This window comes from Anomaloglossus baeobatrachus, chromosome 7 (genome assembly GCF_048569485.1).
Source record: "Anomaloglossus baeobatrachus isolate aAnoBae1 chromosome 7, aAnoBae1.hap1, whole genome shotgun sequence".
Taxonomy (NCBI): Eukaryota; Metazoa; Chordata; class Amphibia; order Anura; family Aromobatidae; genus Anomaloglossus; species Anomaloglossus baeobatrachus.
This window is the reverse complement of record NC_134359.1, coordinates 151,301,649-151,321,832: the sequence shown is the minus strand read 5'-3', so window position 1 is coordinate 151,321,832 and position 20,184 is coordinate 151,301,649. Positions and strand designations below refer to the sequence as shown.

Below are 20,184 nucleotides of genomic sequence, written 5' to 3'. Positions count from 1 at the left end.
GCAAAGTAGTCAAAATGACTACCTCAGTAGTTCTAGTGTTAAACTTGAACTTGCCCTACAAAATAATCTTGAATAGTTCAAAAAAGATCTAAAAGATCGTAAACACCAGAAGTTTATTAGGGGTCTAAAAGATTTCGAAACAGGGCAAGTGTATCAAATATAGAAGGGGAATAGCAGGCCCTCCCAATACAGTAGGATTAGCAATACCGATTTGTCAGAAACAGAATTATCGGAATCAGATAACTCAATTGGTGCTTCAAATAACAGACAGACAGGAACCAAATGCAAAAGGGGAAAAAATAGGAATTGGAAACAGAGAAAGAATTCCATTTCCAGATCATGGGAAGTAACAGCAATGGGAGAGAACCGAAGAGTCGGCGATTCTGGCAATTTAGTACATGGTGCCTCTGGCTTCTGCTCATTGAGTTTGTCCAGTTCACGGGTGGGCCTTACCCAACAAACAATTCCAACAATGTTTGGAGGCCACACTTCCCTGATAAAGAAGGAGCCCAGTTTACCACGAATTGTACCTTCATCCACATTAACTGGCATATCTTTACAACAAAATGCACTGCAGGGTGTAGGCACTATGTCTGTTGTACCTACTATACAACAAATAACGTCACAAATTGGTGGAACATTAACACCACAGACCACGAATATGTTACAGAGTCTGTTGATGCCCATGTCATCTTTACAGCAAAACAATGCAAATATTGTAGGCACCAATGTAAATCCTATCATACAACAGGCAGTGTCACAGATTGGTACATCAGCAAATCAACATACACCTCAATGTACAGATATACGGCAGAGTTTATCTACACTCTCTGTGAACCAGGGCAGCCAAGGCACCAGAACGGTACCGACTACCCCAATGGTGGAACCTACATCTTCTCGATCATTTACTTTTTTAGGGATAGGGAAACCCTAAATTCTGGGAGTGATACAACGATCCTTCAGATCTTTAATTTGTCGTCTTTTCATCTGGAAAGACCACATATTTAATTGTTGCAAAAGGGTTTGTCTTTTACACCTACCCCCCTTTATGATGCCTTTACATGGACAAAGGATGTAAATCTCTTTGCCCGTAAGCTGGCTCTACACAAATACCATGTGGCGAAAGCTCGTGACCCTTCAGCAATCAGAAGAAAGGATGATGAAATTCTCAGAACCCTTGAGGAGTTATCTTTGGGATTGGGATATGACGTTATTCCTCCCTTCTCTGAACTAAAACCTAACAGTAGGAATACTCTACCGTTCTCACAGTACCATAGTATAGATACCTTTGTTACTATGGTTACAGCTGACCTGAAAAAACTACATAAATCGAGTCAGAACAAGGGAAATCTGAGCCCAGATGAATTAAGGGCCATAGATGAACTGAGGTACAATAATAAATTGACCATCAAACCCTCCGATAAGGGGGGGAATATTGTTGTTATGAACACCACCGATTATGTGAACATGGTCAATGCACTTTTGAGTGATAGAGATACATATTCTATTTTAAGAAATGAGACTACGGAGAATTTTCTGAAAGATTTGAATTGTCTCTTGAAAGGAGCATTTGAGTCTAATCTGATTTCCGATGATGAATTTAAATTCATGTTTAATCCCCACCCAACTATGGCTACTTTTTATGCACTACCCAAAGTGCATAAATAAACATCTTCAATTAAGGGCAGACCGATTGTTTCTGGGAATAATTGTCTTACGGAAGGAGCGAGCCAATACCTTGATGAACTACTGTCCTTATTTGTGGAAAATCTCCCGTCTTTTGTCAGATATGCTAAAGATATGGTCTGGAAGTTGAATAAGATATCAGTTTCAGACAGTACGATTCTGATCAGCCTCGATGTGGAGGCGCTGTATAGCAATATACGCCATGATATTGGTCTAAGAGCAGTTAAGACCTTTCTTGATACTAAAAGCTAGAAATATCAGTTACATAATGAGTTTCTTTTGGAGTTATTGAAGTTTGTGTTAACACATAATTCTTTTACCTTTGGCGGTACCCTCTTTCATCAGATAAGGGGTTGCGCTATGGGTACATCATGTGCACCAAATTTTGCAAATCTTTTTTTAGGATGGTGGGAGGATATTTTTGTTTTTTGTGATGATTTGAACTTTTTTGTCATTTATTTTATTTTTTTATTTTTTATTTATTAAATAGCCACTGGGTTAAATACACAGATTAACAGTTCAGGACAGCAGTATTGCGCAATAGGGTCACCATATGCGAGAAAAATTCTTTAAAATTTAACTTTTAATTAAATTATTCATAAAAATGAGGATAATCCTCACTGACAAACAAACAAACAATACAAGAATAGGTTTGGCCCCTCCTACTTTTCAAGAGTTCAATGCAAACCACAAGTAGACTATTACCGCTAATATAAAGTGGAATTTTTTGCCCATGAATCAGGTGCCAGTTTCATAAAGTCCACTGATAAATAAAGAATTGGAATTATCTCACCAAATTCTGATATACCACATATTAAATTCGAATGGGTTCAGGCATCCTCCTGGCGGAACCTCATGATTATGAAATTGTACCTCCCAACGCGTTTCGTTAGAAAAGCAAACTCATCAGGGGAGCTTATAATTGTGGCAATTACATCTCAGATCTCATAAAAAATGAGTCCAAAAAGTTCATCATATGCAAAGATCATAGACTCAAAACAGGAGTCATATGTGCGGTCAATCCAATTCAGGTCCCACAAGCCATGGACCTCACTTGCAATGGCATGCACATGGCAGGAGCGGCCGTGCTTCTCGCTCTAACAAGAGAGCCACCGCAGACTGTCAGGGTTTAAATGTTCCCACCCTGCACCAGCGTGTGACGTGGTTTCCGCCCATTCCGGTCACATGACCGCAGAGGAGCACACCACGTCATGATGTTTACACTGTAGCCGTGGTGATGTGCACCTCCCCTCAGCAAGTCATGTGACAGAACGTCACACAAACAAGGGAAACAGCCCGATATTAAACTGCAGGCACACAGTATCATTCCGGCTTGCATGCAGATTCAAAGAATCGTCCAATCCTCCAGCATTCATTCACAAGTAATCACTAGGAGGGTATTGTTTGTACAGAACAGACTGCTCATGACTCAGTGATTTATATCCGCTTATTTTGAACAGTCGGTTTCACCAGTGTATATCACAAGCAGTATAATGGTGATTGCATACCATACTCAAAAGGTCACAGCCATACCACCACAATAATCAAAGACATGCCCGTGGAGAACAAAAGCCCCACTTTAGAAGGATGTCACCCAGAAATATGGGGACCTCAAAAAAGCTCAAAATCAATATTATACTCAAAGGGCAAAATAGCAAAGGGGCTCCGATGTCATACTAATAGTCAGATTAAAATAACCTACTGCACGCTGGTGCAGGGTGGGAACATTTAAACCCTGACAGTCTGCGGTGGCTCTCTTGTTAGAGCGAGAAGCACGGCCACTCCTGCCATGTGCATGCCATTGCAAGTGAGGTCCATGGCTTGTGGGACCTGAATTGGATTGACCGCACATATGACTCCTGTTTTGAGTCTATGATCTTTGCATATGATGAACTTTTTGGACTCATTTTTTATGAGATCTGAGATGTAATTGCCACAATTATAAGCTCCCCTGATGAGTTTGCTTTTCTAACGAAACGCGTTGGGCGGTACAATTTCATAATCATGAGGTTCCGCCAGGAGGATGCCTGAACCCATTCGAATTTAATATGTGGTATATCAGAATTTGGTGAGATAATTCCAATTCTTTATTTATCAGTGGACTTTATGAAACTGGCACCTGATTCATGGGCAAAAAATTCCACTTTATATTAGCGGTAATAGTCTACTTGTGGTTTGCATTGAACTCTTGAAAAGTAGGAGGGGCCAAACCTATTCTTGTATTGTTTGTTTGTTTGTCAGTGAGGATTATCCTCATTTTTATGAATAATTTAATTAAAAGTTAAATTTTAAAGAATTTTTCTCGCATATGGTGACCCTATTGCGCAATACTGCTGTCCTGAACTTTTTTGTCAGTCATATTATTTTCTGGGGTAGGTACATCGACGATGTGCTTATCCTATGGGACGGACCAGCCTCGATATTTACTGACTTTGTACATATTCTCAACAATAATCAGATAGGCATGTTCTTTACATTTGAGATTGGCCTTAAGTCTATTAACTTTATGGACCTTAATATCTCAATTGATGAAAATGGGGGGGTACACCCCGATATTTATCGGAAACCGACCTCAACTAATTGTCTACTCCACTGGGATAGTTGGCACCCAACACTTTTGAAGGCTTGCATTCCAGTGGGTCAGTATCTCCGGGCTCGGTGGAACTGCTCAAATGAGCAGCTTTTTGAAAAAGAATGTAGTAACCTCTATAATAGATTCTCTGCAAGAGGTTACCCCAAGAAGGTGTTACATCGTGCTTATCACCGGGCAAGATCTACGTGTCATGACAGTCTCCTGGGAGATACTGCATGTAGACAAAACTTCGATTTGATCAGCATTATTGGTACCTTTGACGCACAGAGTAATGGGGTATCAAGGGTTCTACGACGTTACTGGCCTTTACTACAAGCGGATAGTGACCTTAAGGATAGAATTGGTGAATATCCTAATATTACGTATAGGAGAGGGAAAAATCTGAGAGATACACTCGTTTCTAGTCACTTCACACAGCATCAATGTACGGATCATTTAGGAACTAGACAGGGTGGTTCATATCCATGTTCCACATGCTCCTTTTGTAAGTATTTACACAGAATGCGCAAATTTGTAAATCCAGCGGATAACAGGAGATATACAATAAGGGACAATATTAATTGTAAGACTAAAGGGGTAGTATATATTGCATCTTGTCCCTGTCCCAAACTTTACGTGGGGAAGACAATACAGGAGTTCTGTAGAAGAATTTCCAAGCATATCAGTTGTATTAATATCAAGGCTGATACGCCCCTCTCTATACATATGAGAACTATACATGCGGATACCCCTTTGGATCCACACTTTTGGGGCATTAGAAAAATGTTCCTGGGCCCAAGGAAAGGCAACCTGGATAGGTTGCTGCTACAAGAAGAATCCAAATGGATCTACAGATTGAATTCGCGATCCTCTGTGGGCTTAAGTGAGGGGTTTACTTTTTCAGCCTTTTTGTGACATAGAACCGTTTATATAGTGTCTAACGTATTGGACTTAATAATTATGTAACCGATTTCCCTGATTATCCTTTCGGACCCAGTATAGATTTGAAGGTGATAACTGACCGCCCAAATTATATGAATCATTGGTGTGTTTATAGTGGCCAAAGTAAATTGATGATAGATCACTTTAAACTTGTGAGCATATATAATAATTCTATATTTATATTTAGTGTCTGAGCAAATAATGGCCATGTCAGTTTGTTCCTAAGTCCATGAGCATGCGCAATGGAAATCTGTCTCAATGAGCACGCGCTACATGAGGGAATTTTTTCCTCCCCCCTTATTTTTTGGAGACTAAATGCGTGAGCATGCGCTATTCGCTCTTTTTATTTGATATTTTCCCAGTTCATGAGCATGCACTGTGCACTCTCTGTATTTGATATAATTTTTAAGTCCATAAGCATGCGCTGTCTGGCTTTCTGTATCTGATATTTTCTAAGTCCATGAGCATGCTCAGTTTACATCTGTGAGATATTTTCTAAGTCCATGAGCATGCTCAGTTTACATCTGTGAGATATTTTCTAAGTCTATGAGCATGCTAAGTTTACAACTGTGAGATATTTTCTAAGTCCATGGCCATGCGCTGTTTTGTTCTCTGCATCTGTAGCATTTTTTTTCTAAGTTTATGAGCATGCTCAGTTTATATCTGTGAGATATTTTCTAAGTCCATGAGCATGCTCTGTATCTGATCTTTCCAAGTCCATAAGCATGCTTATTGTACATCTGTGAGATTTTTTCTAAGTGTATGCGTTCGTTTTCTGCATCTAATATTTTCTAAGTCCATGAGCATGCTCAGTTTACATCTATGAGATTACCCATAGTTCATTGTGGGATTACCCATAGTTCATTGTGAACAAGATGAATGTCACATGATCGAACTTAGATCCCGGATGTTTGTTCTGATAGGCGACAGGTGTACCTGCTGGGAAGCTATTCATTGGTGGACCTTATTGATTGACTGATTAACAACCCTATTACAGAGGGGGACATAAAGTCACACTAAGGGGTGCTTCACACACAGCGAGCTCGCTGCCGAGATCGCTGCTGAGTCACGCTTTTTGTGACGCAGCAGTGACCTCATTAGCGATCTCGCTGTGTGTGACACTGAGCAGCGATCTGGCCCCTGCTGCGAGATCGCTGCTCGTTACACACAGCCCTGGTTCGTTTTCTTCAAAGGCGCTCTCTCGCTGTGACACACAGATCGCTGTGTGTGACAGCGAGAGAGCGACAAATGAAGCGAGCAGGGAGCAGGAGCCGGCGTCTGGCAGCTGCGGAGGCTGGTAACTAAGATAAACATCGGGTAACCAAGGTGGTTACCCGATATTTACCTTAGTTACCAGCCTCCGCAGCTCTCACGCTGCCTATGCTGCCGGCTCCGGCTCTCTGCACATGTAGCTGCTGTACACATCGGGTTAATTAACCCGATGTGTACTGTAGCTAGGAGAGCAAGGAGCCAGCGCTCAGTGTGCGCGGCTCCCTGCTCCCTGCACACACAGCTAAGCGGTGTGCGCTGGTAACTAATGTAAACATCGGGTAACCATACCATATCGCTGGTGAGATCTGCCTGTTTGACAGCTCACCAGCGACCATGTAGCGATGCAGCAGCGATCCTGACCAGGTCAGATCGCTGGTCGGATCGCTGCTGCATCGCTAAAGTGTGAAGGTACCCTAAACTGTGAAAATGCCTGGAGTTATATCGGTCACCTTGATAGGTGCTTACAAGTGTTGAGCGAGTATGCTTGTCAATACTCGGTACTCGCACGAGTATCACTGTACTCCGGCTACTCAGCGGGGACCGAGTAATCTCGCGATACTCGTGCTGTACTCGTGGTCTTCATCCCTGCATGTTGGCGCTCTTTTGAGAGCCAGCCCTCATGCAGGGATTGGCTGGCAGACCACTGCAATGCCACAGCCCTGTTAGTTGTGGAATTGCAGTGATTGGCCTGCCCGCACAGTGTGACCGAGCCTTTATACTGGCGGGCGCGCTGTGCTCTGCACACAGCCATCCAGACAGTCAGTGCAGGGAGAGTGTTGCTGCTTCAGGGAAAGGTTTGCGGCCCTTTATAGTTATTTCCGTAGCAGGGCTGCAAACAGTGTGACCAGAAATCCTTCTCAGGACTATTGTAGTTGTATATAGGCAGGCAGGGTATAGCCAGGTCGGAGTACAGGAGAAGAGTCCTTCTCAGGACTATTGTTGCTGTATACAGGCAGGGCAGGCAGGGTATAACCAGTTCGGAATACAGGCTAGTGACCAGAAGAGTCCTTCTCAGGACTATTGTAGCTGTATACAGGCAGGCAGGCAGGGTATATAGCCATTCCTAGTGGTGACCGTATACCAGCCTTCATCATATCTGGGGCTGGTGTACACAGTCTAAAACAGTCCTGATAGTGTCAGACTTCTCAGTAATTGTCGCTCCTAAAAAGCTGTTAGGTTCTTAGTGCGTCCGTGCGTGCATTTAAAAACCGCACGTGTGTGCCTGTCGGTGGCAGCGTACAGGTGCACTTGTGTGCGTTTTGCACAAACTAGTATATAACGCACACATCTAGTGAATAATACACGTCAGTCAGCAGTGTCTGATAGTGTCAAACTTCTCAGTAATTGTTGCTCCTAAAAACCTGTTAGGTTGTTAGTGCGTCCGTGCTTGCATTTAAAAACCGCACGTGTGTGTGCCTGTCGGTGGCAGCGTACAGGTGCACGTTTTGCACAAACTAGTATATAACGCACAATTCAAGTGAATAATACACGTCAGTCAGCAGTGTCTGATAGTGTCAAACTTCTCAGTAATTGTCGCTCCTAAAAACCTGTTAGGTTCTTAGTGCGTCCGTGCTAGCATTTCAAAACCGCACGTGTGTGCCTGTCGGTGGCAGCGTACAGGTGCACGTTTTGCACAAACTAGTATATAATGCACAAGTCTAGTGAATAATACACGTCAGTCAGCAGTGTCTGATAGTGTCAAACTTCTCAGTAATTGTCGCTCCTAAAAACCTGTTAGGTTCTTAGTGCGTCCGTGCTTGCATTTAAAAACCGCACGTGTGTGCCTGTCGGTGGCAGCGTACAGGTGCACTTGTGTGCGTTTTGCACAAACTTGGATATAACGCACAAGTCTAGTGAATACACGTCAGCACAGCATTGCAAAATGCAACGAACAAGGAAGTGGACGTGATGGTGGTGCAGGCAGAGGCCGAGGTCGTGGTCAAGCTCTAATTTCGCCACAACAAAGGGCCACATCTACTCGCTCGCACGTCCTGTCCCAAATTCTTGGGGACCGCAGCAGTACACCACTCTTGAGCCAAGACCAGTGTCAACAGGTTGTTAGTTGGATAGCGGATAATGCTTCCAGTCAGATTGGCACCACCACAAACACTCTGTCTTCCACACGGTCAGGTGTCAGTAGCCGTGATACTGCACCGCACATTTCAGAACCTGATCCTCCTTAATACCACCAGGCTGAGTACACGTCCACGGACATTACTGATCCCACACTTGGACACTCGGAAGAGCTGTTCACGTTTCTATTCGCACATTCTGGCCTCTCGCCAGCTCCTGTTGAAGGGGGTCATGAGGAGATCGTATGTACAGATGCCCAAATATTTGAGCAGCCACGTTCTCACGAAGTTGGCAACGTGTCTTAACAAGGGGTTGACGATGATGTGACACAATTGTCAGGAAGTCAGGAGGAGGAGCAGGGTGCAGAAGAGGAAGACGACGTGGTGGATGATCCATTAACTGACCCAACCTGGCAGGAGGATATGCAGAGCAAGGACAGCAGTGCACAGGGGGAGGGAGGCGTAGCATCTCAACAGGCAGTATGAAGCAGGGTGGTGGCCCCAGGCAGAAGTCAGGCAACCGTTACCCGAAACAACAACATGACACAAGGTGCCTGTACAAATGTTAGGTCTTCCCGAGTCTGGCAGTTTTTTAAGTTGGCTCCAGATGATTCTAAAAAGGCCATCTGCAACACCTGCCATGCCAGCATCAGCAGGGGTACGAAACTAGCAGCCTGACCACCACCAGCATGATCAGGCACATGTCAGCCAAGCACCCGACTTTGTGGGATGTACAACAGAGTCGAGGAGCAGTGCTTGCTGATGTTACTGCTACGTCTTTGATTGTTGTGCATGCGAGTCAATCCCCTGTCCATGCTGCCTGTGAACAAGCCTCCTCCGGCCCTGCACCTGCAGTTGCCTACGCAGAAATAACACCATCATCAAGCACGTCCTTGTCCCAGCGCAGCGTTCAGTTATCCATTCAGCAAACCTTTGAACACAGGCGCAAATACACTGCCAATGCCCCACATGCCACAGTTCTAAATGCTAACATTTCGCGACTGCTTGCGCTGGAAATGTTGCCTTTTATGCTGGTGGAGACAGAAGCATTCCGCGACCTGATGGCGGCAGCTGTCCCACGTTACTCGGTCCCCAGCCGCCACTGTTTCTCCCGGTGTGCCGTCCCCGCATTGCATTACCACGTGTCACAAAACATCACATGTGCCCTGAACAACGCTGTTTCAGCCAAAGTCCATCTAATCACAGACACGTGGACAAGTGCTTGTGGGCAAGGCCGCTACATCTCGTTGACGACACACTGGGTTAATATTGTGGAAGCTGGGACCCAGTCTGAGCGAGGGACGGAACACGTCCTTCCCACACCAAGGTTTGCAGGCCCTACCTCAGTCAGGGTTTCACCCACACTCTACAGCTCCGGAATGTCATGCTCCTCAGCCTCCTCCTCCTCCTGCGCATCCTCATCCACTTTACCCTCCACACCAGTCCCAAGCTGGAAGCACTGCAGCACTGCCTCGGCAAAGCGGCAACAGGCTGTGCTGAAGCTAATCTGCATAGGTGACAAACCCCACAATGCAGAAGAGGTGTGGACAGCTCTGAAACAGCAGACAGATCACTGGCTCACACCTCTGAACCTAAAGCCAGGAAAGGTCGTGTGTGACAATGGCTGGAACCTGGTGACGGCTTTGAGGCGAGGCCAGCTGACACATGTTCCATGCGTGGCCCATGTGCTCAATCTCGTGGATCAGCGGTTTCTAAAGTCATACCCAGAGCTGTCTGATCTGCTGGTAAAAGTTCGCCGCCTGTCTGCACATTTTCAAAAGTCACCTACTGCTTCAGCCAGCCTTGCCGGCTTTCAGCGCCGTTTGCATCTTTCGGCTCACAGACTGGTGTGTGATGTCCCCACGCGTTGGAATTCAACTCTGCACATGTTGGTCAGGATATGTGAGCAGAAGAGGGCAGTTGTTGAGTACCTGCATCACCTAAGCCGTCGGGAAATGGGTCAAACTCCACACATAACACCTGAGGAGTGGAGATGGATGTCCAACCTATCTACCATCCTCCAAAACTTTGAGGACTCCACCAAGATGGTGAGTGGTGATGACGCCATTATTAGCATCACCATACCGCTTCTCTGCCTTCTAAAACGGTCTCTGCTCAAAAACAAACATGATGCATTGCAGGCAGAGCGCGATGAGTTGGAGCAAGAAACAGTAGTGGGTGTGGGTGATAACACACAGCCCAGCCTCGTCTCATCACAACGTGCAGTGGAGGACTATGACGAGGAGGAGGATGAAGACATGGAGCAACTCTCTGGCCAAATTGAGGATATGACATGCACACCAGTCATATCCTCGGTTCAGCGTGGCTGGCCAGAGGACAGGGTAGATGAGGAGGAGGAGAACAGCATGTTCAGTCATCGTGTTGGTCAGGATACTGAAGTACTGGCTGTTAAGAGTCTGGCGCACATGGCTGACTTTATGGTAAGCTGCCTGTCTCATGACCCTCGCGTTAAGAACATCTTGGCCGACAATCATTACTGGTTGGTAACACTGTTAGACCCACGCTACAAGGAGAACTTTATGTCTCTTATTCCCGAGGCGGAGAGGTCAGCCAAAATGCAGCAGTTCCGGAAGGCCATAGTCACGGAAGTCGGCAAAGCATTCCCCTCACAAAACGCTCGCGGCATAGGTCAGGAATCAGTGGACAACCAAGGCGTACAGCTGAGAGGGGCAAAAGTCCAATCCGCCAGAGGTAGGGGAACAGTCTTTAAGATGTGGGACAGTTTTCTCAGCCCCTCAGGTACCACAGATCCTGAGGTGCGGGGTAGTGCCACAAGAAATCCTAAGTTTGCCCAGATGCTCAAGGAGTACCTTGCAGATCGAACAACTGTACTCCGACATTCCTCTGTGCCTTACAATTATTGGGTATCCAAGCTGGACACGTGGCATGAATTGGCTCTCTACGCCTTGGAAGTCCTGGCCTGCCCTGCCGCTAGCGTTTTGTCAGAGCGTGTTTTTAGTGCGGCAGGTGGAATCATTACAGATAAACGCACCCGCCTGTCAACTGAAAATGCTGACAGGCTGACTCTGATCAAGATGAACAAGGGTTGGATTGGGCCAGACTTCACCACACCACCAGCAAATGAGAGCGGAATTTAAAGTTTGTAACGGGAATTTGCCATGTACCTCCACTCACACATGGGTACACACTTCTGGACTTTGGATAATCGCTGGACTGCTCCTCCTTCTCCTCATGCGCCACCATGATGACCGTTACAATAGTTAGGCCGTTGTTTCAGGTATACCCCCAGTGGTAAATTTTTTCGCCCATTCTTTCAGAATGGACATTACAACGACAGGAGACCTGCTCCTTTGCAATGGGAACAATGTTTTGAGGCCCTCATGCACGTCTCTATCCAGGGACAATGTGGAGCCTCCCAATTTTTGGCTGCCTTGCCAAAGGGCTATACTAAAATAGACCCACTTCCTTACAATGGGCACTTCAGGTTTACAGGCCCTCATGCACGTCTCTATCCAGGGACAATGTGGAGCCTCCCAATTTTTGGCTGCCCTGCCAAAGGGCTATACTACAATACACCCACTTCCTTACAATGGGCACTTCAGGTTTACAGGCCCTCATGCACGTCTCTATCCAGGGACAATGTGGAGCCTCCCAATTTTTGGCTGCCCTGCCAAAGGGCTATACTAAAATAGACCCACTTCCTTACAATGGGCACTTCAGGTTTACAGGCCATCATGCACGTCTGTATGCAGGGGCATTGGTGAACCTCACAATTTTGGACTTCCCTGGCAAAGGAAAATACTACAAAGACTCACTTCCTCAAAATGGGCATATTAGACTCAAGAGGCCTTCATGTACGTCTCTTCTCAGGGACATCGGAGTGCCACACAATGTTTTCACGTAAAATCTTTCATGTAATCTCAAAAAGTAACATACACCAGCTCTATCTCACTATTGGGTATGTGCCCTTAACATTTCCGCCATGAAAATTCATTTTGGTGTCATTTTGGAAGGTTTTCTGGCGATTTCTTAAAAATGGCGTAAAACTCGGATAAAATTGTTCACAGCTGTGACTTTTGAGTGATAAATGCTTCAAGGGGTCTTCCCCATGCTGTTGCCATGTCATTTGAGCACTCTTCTGAGACTTTTGTGACATTTTTAGGGTTTCTACATGCTGCCGGGGGGTCATTTCATAAAAATACTCGGGTCTCCCATAGGATAACATTGGGCTCGGTGCTCGGGCCGAGTACACGAGTATCCTGGGATGCTCGGCCCGAGCCTCGAGCACCCGAGCTTTTTAGTACTCGCTCATCACTAGTGCTTACTTATGAGTCACTCATATATTGGCAAATCATAATGTAGAACACATAGCAGTGTTCGATCACATCAATTGAAGTGTGAATGGAAGTTATCCTGAATTTAATTTGGCCACTGGAGTCCACCACTATTGGTAGCCCTATGGTGAGGTCACCATCAGAGGTTTTAAAAGGGGATGTAACCGGTTTTCAGCGTTCTATAGCCTCAGCCCCCTGATGAAACCAGTCATGGCGAAACATGTCGGGGAGGCTATTAGCTGTTAGGTAGTTTTTAACAGGTAGTTTTTAACAGACAGTGTAGGTTATAGCCAGCCATATTATGTTAGGAATTATCCAGAGTAGTGTCGGTCCGCGGCCGCACTCATCTAATACGGAAGTGGCCTCCCACCTGCCAATTTTAATCTTTGTCCAATTATATATCTGACCGGGTGTGACAATCAGAGGTTAGTGTTTGTTCAACTATATACAAAAGGCACAAGTTTGTGATGGCTGCTGCCAATCCTGCAGCCATGGTTCATTTTTAATAGTAAAGTGCAACTGAAAATCAGGTAAAGTATACGGGTAATTGGCGGGCATGTAAATCAGCATTTGCATATTATCATCAACTGTAGCAGCAATATAAAACACAACTTTGTACAATAGAGTAGCCGGGTTCCGCTACCATTAATATCGGAGGTTGTCGGGGACAGTGGCGTGAGCTGGCATCACTTTTCCGCCCTCCATCGCATGCTTTTTGACCTCTCTAGGGCATACCAGCCCCGCTCCCTGCAATGCTGGCAATAAGAAACCAGGTCACCCAGTTCCAGGTTTCTGTTGGGGTGTCGCCTAGGAAGGTGCTCTGACACATCCCTCCTTGAAACGAATACCCCAGCGGTAAGGCCCGGCTCCGCAATGAACCCCCACCCCTTAACAGGGTCAAAGTGCTCCCCTTGGCCACGGTACCGCGGACCTCTGACTCGGAAGGTGGCGTTCCTCAGATGCTCCTTCTCTTGGTTGGTGCAGGTGGCAACCTCCCGCTGGAGCTGCTTACTGATAAAAATTTCTGTGTGCAGCCGCTGCTGCTGTCTTTCCCAATAGAGGGCGCTGACGTCGGGCTCCGTCTCCTCTATGGGAACTGGCTGTAGATGGACTCCTGCGGCCCAGGCAGCCACTGGGAAGCCGCGCGGTGGTGGAACCGGCATCTCAACAGGCTCCTCCTCCGCTGCGTTAGGTAACAGAACTGGCTGTTCCACAGCCACGATAGCAGAGTCCAGGTGCTCCGTACCGAGGTACGAGCCCAGTGATGCGGCCGGATCTGGTCGGGCCGATGATGGGACCAGAGGCATTGTGGCCTGGTCTGGTTTGGCCGGTGGTGAGGCCGGAGGCGTTGCGGCCTTCTTGCTTTCTGCTGGGGCTGGAGGTTCCGCTGCCGGTGTTGGGGGAAGTGGCTCAGCGTCTGCCGAGGGCGAGGGTGGTGGCTGGCTAGCCGCGGTTGCCAGGGGCAGACTGGATCCCACGGCCGGGTAGACCGGTTCAACCGGGACTGGGTAGCTGCTTAGCCCCTCCACTCGCAGGGCCTCCATCTCACGGGCCCGTACCCGTAGCCAGAGTCCTCATTTCAACTCTCCAGTAGTCCAGCATGTAGAGGAACTGCGTCCGCATCCTCCTGCAGAGCTGCTCTGTCTCCTCCAGGTCGCGGTCCCAGGAGCAGCACGCATCGGTGACCAGTCCCTTGCTGCCGACATCTTTTCTCTGTGGGTTCCAGAAACTTTATGGGCAGAGTCCTGGCGTCCCTGCGCCACTTCCGCTGTTACATCCCGTTACGCCCCCTTGGTTTTCGGCAGCCAGCTCTCCAGCTTCCGGCAGCGCTCTCAGGACGAGAGGCGGAGCTTCGGCTTTGCGCTCTTTTGGTCGGGAAGATGGCGTAGTTGTCCTTTTTAGGTGCCAAAAATGGCGGAAAATGGCAGCAACAGAATTTTAACACCGCAGGTCAGGTTTTTCAAGGCACACGTCACCCAGGTTCGTGGGCCCAGTCCGATCCTGTTCGTGACGCCAAAGTTTTTGAGGTGTGCCGCCCCCGGGAGCAGGCGAACTGCTCGGATCCAAGGTTTTTCTATGGCTCAAGGGTCCCCACACCCAGGGCTCAGCGGCCACTCAATTCAAAGGGGGAAATATTTACAAGGGATAGTTTGTGACACTACCCAAGGTTCGCGTTAAGGCAAGTACCTCTGCTGCCGATGGAAGTACCCGGGGGAGATGGAGTGGGGCAGCCAGATGGTGATCCCTCCACGGGTAGGGGAGGCCCCGGAACTGTGGAGATAGGTGACGGATAGTGTTGTGCAGGCTATGTGGGCAGGCAGGATACAGGGAGGGCAGTGTACTCAATCAGGCTGTGGTGATGTTGTTGCAATCATTAAGCAGACTCTCACACAGGAGTGAACCAAGTCTCTGGGTGCTGCTGCCACTCTGGGGAGCCCGTCCGGGTGTTTGTCCCCACTGGTATTGGTTACTGGTCCGGAGCCTGCCTCCATGCATAATTGTGTAGCTGTTCCTGAGTGACCCTTCGACCTGAAGCTGTCAGGGTCCCGCTCCCTATATTGAAATAGTGGAGCTGTGCTCTCGATGGCTGACATTTGGGATTTCAGTGGGCTGCACAAGCTGGAAAGCTGTATCCCCTTCATTGTGTTGGTGCCTTTGATCTCTGAGCTCTTGGGGAAAGTTCATAAAGAGACTATCCTCCACAGGAGAATTATCAGGTTGTGTGAAGCTACTCCCCGATCTAGAGTCCTGTACCCCACCGTGCTCGGTATCGGTCCGGTTACTGGACGTTCTGGTGCTGACAGTTCTCCAAAACAAAGTCAGTACACCCTTTTCCAATACCCTGCGACCTGGTCTCCGACTCCTCCGGTCCCAGACCACCGTCTGCGACCCAACCAAGGTTACACAGGGAGCTACGACTCCCTCAGCTCTTCACTCTCTGAGGGCTACTACTGAAATCTAGGGAGCTGCTACTCCCAGTTCCTCACTCTTTGGGAGATAATCCTGAACTGACTTCCTCCTTCCCACCAGTCTGCCTGATCCCTAGGCCGGTGGCCCTTTTCCAGCTAGACTACCCACTGGTGTGCCTGACAGGGTGTGGTGTGAGGTATCATTAGGATTGAGTGCTGATGGAAGCAATACCAGTGTGTAGGAACCCAGAACCATGGAGGGTGAGTTCTGCACCATGAGAGACAGGGGTGCAGTTCTCTGTGGCACGCTGACGCTGGTTTCACATCACTGTTTTCCTGCCGCACTCGCAGATCCGGCACAAGGACAGTACAGTACATTAAAAATCACTGACAAGCTCCGGGCACATGCGGTCATGTGACCGGAGCATGTGACAGCATGTGACCGGGGCTTGCCGCACTGTCTGTGAACTGTATTGTACTGTATTGCCCTTATGCCGGATCTGGGAGTGCGGCAGAAAAACGCTGATCTGAAATGGCCCTGATAGAGTCAGGGGCGTCACAATTACACACAGGTGGATTATATTTATCATCATCAGTCATTTAGGACAACATTGGATCATTCAGAGATCCTCAATGTACTTCTGGAGTGAGTTTACTGCACTGAAAGTACAGGGGCCGAATAATATTGCACAACAAAATTTTCAGTTTATTCTTTTTCCAAACATTTAAATAAGCAATAAATTTCGTTCAACTTCACAATTGTGTCCCACTTGTTGTTGATTCTTCACCATAACATTAAAATTTTTATCTTTATGTTTGAAGCCTGAAATGTGGGAAAATGTTGAAAAATTCAAGGGGGCCAAATACTTTCGCAAGGCACTGTATATGTCCATCTGTCTTGCACATACATAACTTATTACTATTAAATATATAATGGCAAGACAATTTTTGGCATAGTGCCAGATTTTTCATGCAGTGGTGTTCTTTCCTTGTCCTGTACACATATGTCTCATTTTCCATGTTTACATTTACTATTTTGCAGGACATATATTGGGAATTTTTAAACATTTTCCTCCTCTGAATATGCACTTCTTGCACTTTGCAATGCTTAATAAATGTATATATTTTCAGCATAAACTCCTTGTCCTCTTGTTTCTATTTTAATTGTAATGCTTACGTAAAACACATATGATATATGGATGTAACATGTATGTGATCTGTTTTTTGCACAACCATTTACTTATTATGCGGGAGTCTGATCTGAAATATGTGTCAAAGTACTGCATGATATGAATTAATTATTCACAGACCAACGTGCACTATGTGAAAATAATCATGTGAACTAACACATTGCTTTAAGGGTGCTTTACACGCTGCGACATCGCTACCGATATTTCGTCATGGGTCACGTCGTAGCGACATCGCAGCGTGTGACACCAAGGAGCGACGATCAACGATCGCAAAATCGTCCAAAAACGGTTATCGTTGACACGACGCTCCTTTCCTTAATAACGTTGCTGCTGCAGGTACGATGTTGTTCATCGCTCTTGCGGCAGCACACATCGCTATGTTTGACACCGCAGGAATGACAAACATCTCCTTACCTGCGTCCACCGGCAATGTGGAAGGAAGGAGGTGGGCGGGATGTTATGTCCCGCTCATCTCCGCCCCTCAGCTTCTATTGGGCGGCCGCTTAGTGACGTCGCGGTGACGTTGCTGTGATGTCGAACGCACCTCCCCCTTGAAGGAGGGATTGTTCGGCGGTCACAGCGACGTCGCAGCACAAGTATGTGCGTGTCATGCTGCCATAGCGATAATGTTCGCTACAGCAGCGATCACCAGATGTCGCACGAGCGACGAGGGCGGGTGCTATCGCGCACGACATCGCTAGCAATCACTAGCGATGTCGCAGCATGTAAAGCACCCTTTACATTGGTTAGTATACTGTTCATATGTTACCTGTTTACATCTGGACAGCACATGGACCGATTAGCTGGATAGATAGCTCTCTGCCTGTGTGCTTTATAGTAGGAAATTAGACAGTAAGCTATCAATCATGCCAAAGAGACTTATGCTGCACAGGGAAACAATATGGAGAGGAAGTGGATCCTTAGGATCTTACCAATAGATTTCCTTTAAATCATACGCACAGATTCGCTATGTCTTAGCTTACAAGAACAGAGATTAATTTTTCCATTTTGTCTCCTTTGCATTTACTCATTTTCTATTTGTGACATCACTAAAAGCAGACTGAGAAAAATTAAAAGTAATCCTTCATTCTTACAATAATAGAAAGCAAACATTTTTGGATTTATATTAGAAAAATATACTTATTTATGTAGATAAAATTCTAGTGAATAATTGTTACTATACGGAGTGAGCTAAGGAAGTTTTTTTACGAAGTACAGCAAAGCAAGATGCATGTGATGTCAAGGAATGTCACTCTCAATATATGGGATGTCACTGTATTTGCTGTCCACTTCTGCCCATTGTTTTACTGCTTTGCTGACAATTTCTTCTGACAGCCGATGAGCATATTCCAAGAGAACTGGGTTAGCAGGTTTAAAGTCTTTTCTTTCTGGAATATTTCCAACCAGAGCAATACTTTCATCACCTTTTTTAGACTCTTTGCCACGGTTTTTCTTCAGGTGACTGGTGTTCTGTACAGTGTAATCAGTTTTGGACTTTATGCACCCCATAACAGCACATAAAAAAACCCCATAAATTGTAGCTCTGGGTATGTGTCATGCCTATTAGAGAAATACATGTACTTCAAAAAACTGTTGTTTCTCAAGACTTCTTTGGTTTGATTGCCTTTAATGGGAAAAAAAGAAGACAATGAGTTTACTGTGTACTGTACATAAGCATGCATAGTTAGAGATATCCTCAGCTAATTATAGAACATTTAGAGGAATAGTGAGGGAGTAAGGTCCTTTCACAAAGCAGTATTTTGGTCATTATTTTGCATCAATGTCTGAAAGCCAAAACAAGGGAGAGTTAGAAGATACAAAAGATACAAAGAATTAACAATACAAACCATTCTATCATACTATTTCACTATTTATGTTCCATGCCTAGCTTTTGTGTCACAATTGCTGATGCAAAATCCTGACTAAAATAAAATTAAAGGGGATTTTTCAGCCCAATTCCAGTGATGTAACATTACTGGACTGCCTTGTGTAGTTTTGATAGAATCCCTGTTTCTTCTGTTGTAGGTAGAAGATGTTGCAGTGGTCAAAATGTTGCTCTGTCTATAACCACACCAACATACTTGATTGGCTGCTTCCTGTGTACACTGTACATTGTTAGCGAGCTGCCTGTCAATGGTGGGGGTTTGGTTTTACAGAATAGCTGGACTGGCCTGCACATGAGACCTAATCCAGCTGAAAAAAACTGATTATATTGAAACTACAATACACAGCTTAATAAGTGACACATCCCTGGAATCAAGAACAAAATTGCCTTATATTACACTGCACTCAGATTAAATAGCAAAAAGCTGCTTACAGATTCCCTTTAAAGAATAAATATCAGTGGGTCTAAAGTAGCAACCAATTGCAGATGAAATGGCAAAGTATTAGGTCGGAGTCACACTTGCTAGTGCCTCGCGCGACTCTCTCATTGAATCACCTGGCATGGCCGCACACTATGCATACAGGAGCGTCTGAGCTGCATATAGAAACATGCAACCGACCCGCTCCTGTCAGGGGAGTGTGCAGCCAAGCCGGGTTCTACCATGAGAGACTCGCGCAAGTTACACGCGAGGCACTAGCAAGTGTGATTCTGGCCTCAGACACAAGAACAAGGCTCAACTGTGACCAAAAGGCAGCACACAAACCCCAGTAGCTCACAAACTAATACCCATCAGCCCCAATCAGTGAATTTAGGTTTTACATTGCCATGCCCCTCATCACTCTTTTAGACCCGCAACACACATCCGTTTAATTTGTACTTGTGCGGTACATATTTGCACGTACCGGAGACATGTAGACATGGAGACCCATGTTATTCAATGGTAGATGGCACACACACGTAAAATCACACGGAACGTGTGACCGTGTGGTAAGTACGTGTTTGCGCTTTTCTACACGGACGACATGTCCGTTTTTGGCCGGCAGCACGCAGGCACGGACCCACTTTAGTCTATGGGTCCTTGCCTGCATGTACCGCACACGGAGTATGTCCGTGTTCAGCACGTTTCGTGCGTGTGTGTTTTTACACTAGCGATCTTTTCTTTTGTTTTTTTTAAATTAAATTCAGTATACTTACCTTTTTTTCTGCTTTTCTCAGTCATACTTACATTGGCGCTCGGTTTTTTTCTTCCCCCGGCTCATACCTCTCCCCGATCACCAGCGCGGCGAGGAACAGCTGTGAAGAGAATACGCGGCAACAATTAATTTGAATATGCTAATGAA

At 46.1% G+C, this 20,184-nt stretch overlaps 2 protein-coding genes across 3 annotated transcripts in view; both read right to left on the bottom strand.

Moving 5' to 3' along the window:
• LOC142246022 (uncharacterized) overlaps positions 1-20,184 on the bottom strand; it is a 349,157-nt gene that overhangs the window by 112,881 nt on the left and 216,092 nt on the right. The window contains exon 2 of one of the 2 annotated variants that reach the window (XR_012724849.1): positions 18,469-18,583. The exons of the other annotated variant lie outside the window; for it this stretch is intronic. The gene's annotated coding sequence lies outside the window, so the exon portion shown is untranslated. Of the gene's footprint in view, positions 1-18,468; positions 18,584-20,184 lie in introns of those variants that run through there. 2 annotated transcript variants of the gene reach the window in all.
• AKAP19 (A-kinase anchoring protein 19) lies at positions 18,199-18,468 on the bottom strand. The gene has a single exon (XM_075319715.1). The coding sequence runs from the start codon at positions 18,466-18,468 to the stop codon at positions 18,199-18,201; it is 270 nt and encodes an 89-aa protein (XP_075175830.1).

Coding starts and splice junctions, on each gene's coding strand:
- AKAP19 (XM_075319715.1), bottom strand. CDS start 18,468: ATGGGGTGCATAAAGTCCAAAACTGATTACACTGTACAGAACACCAGT.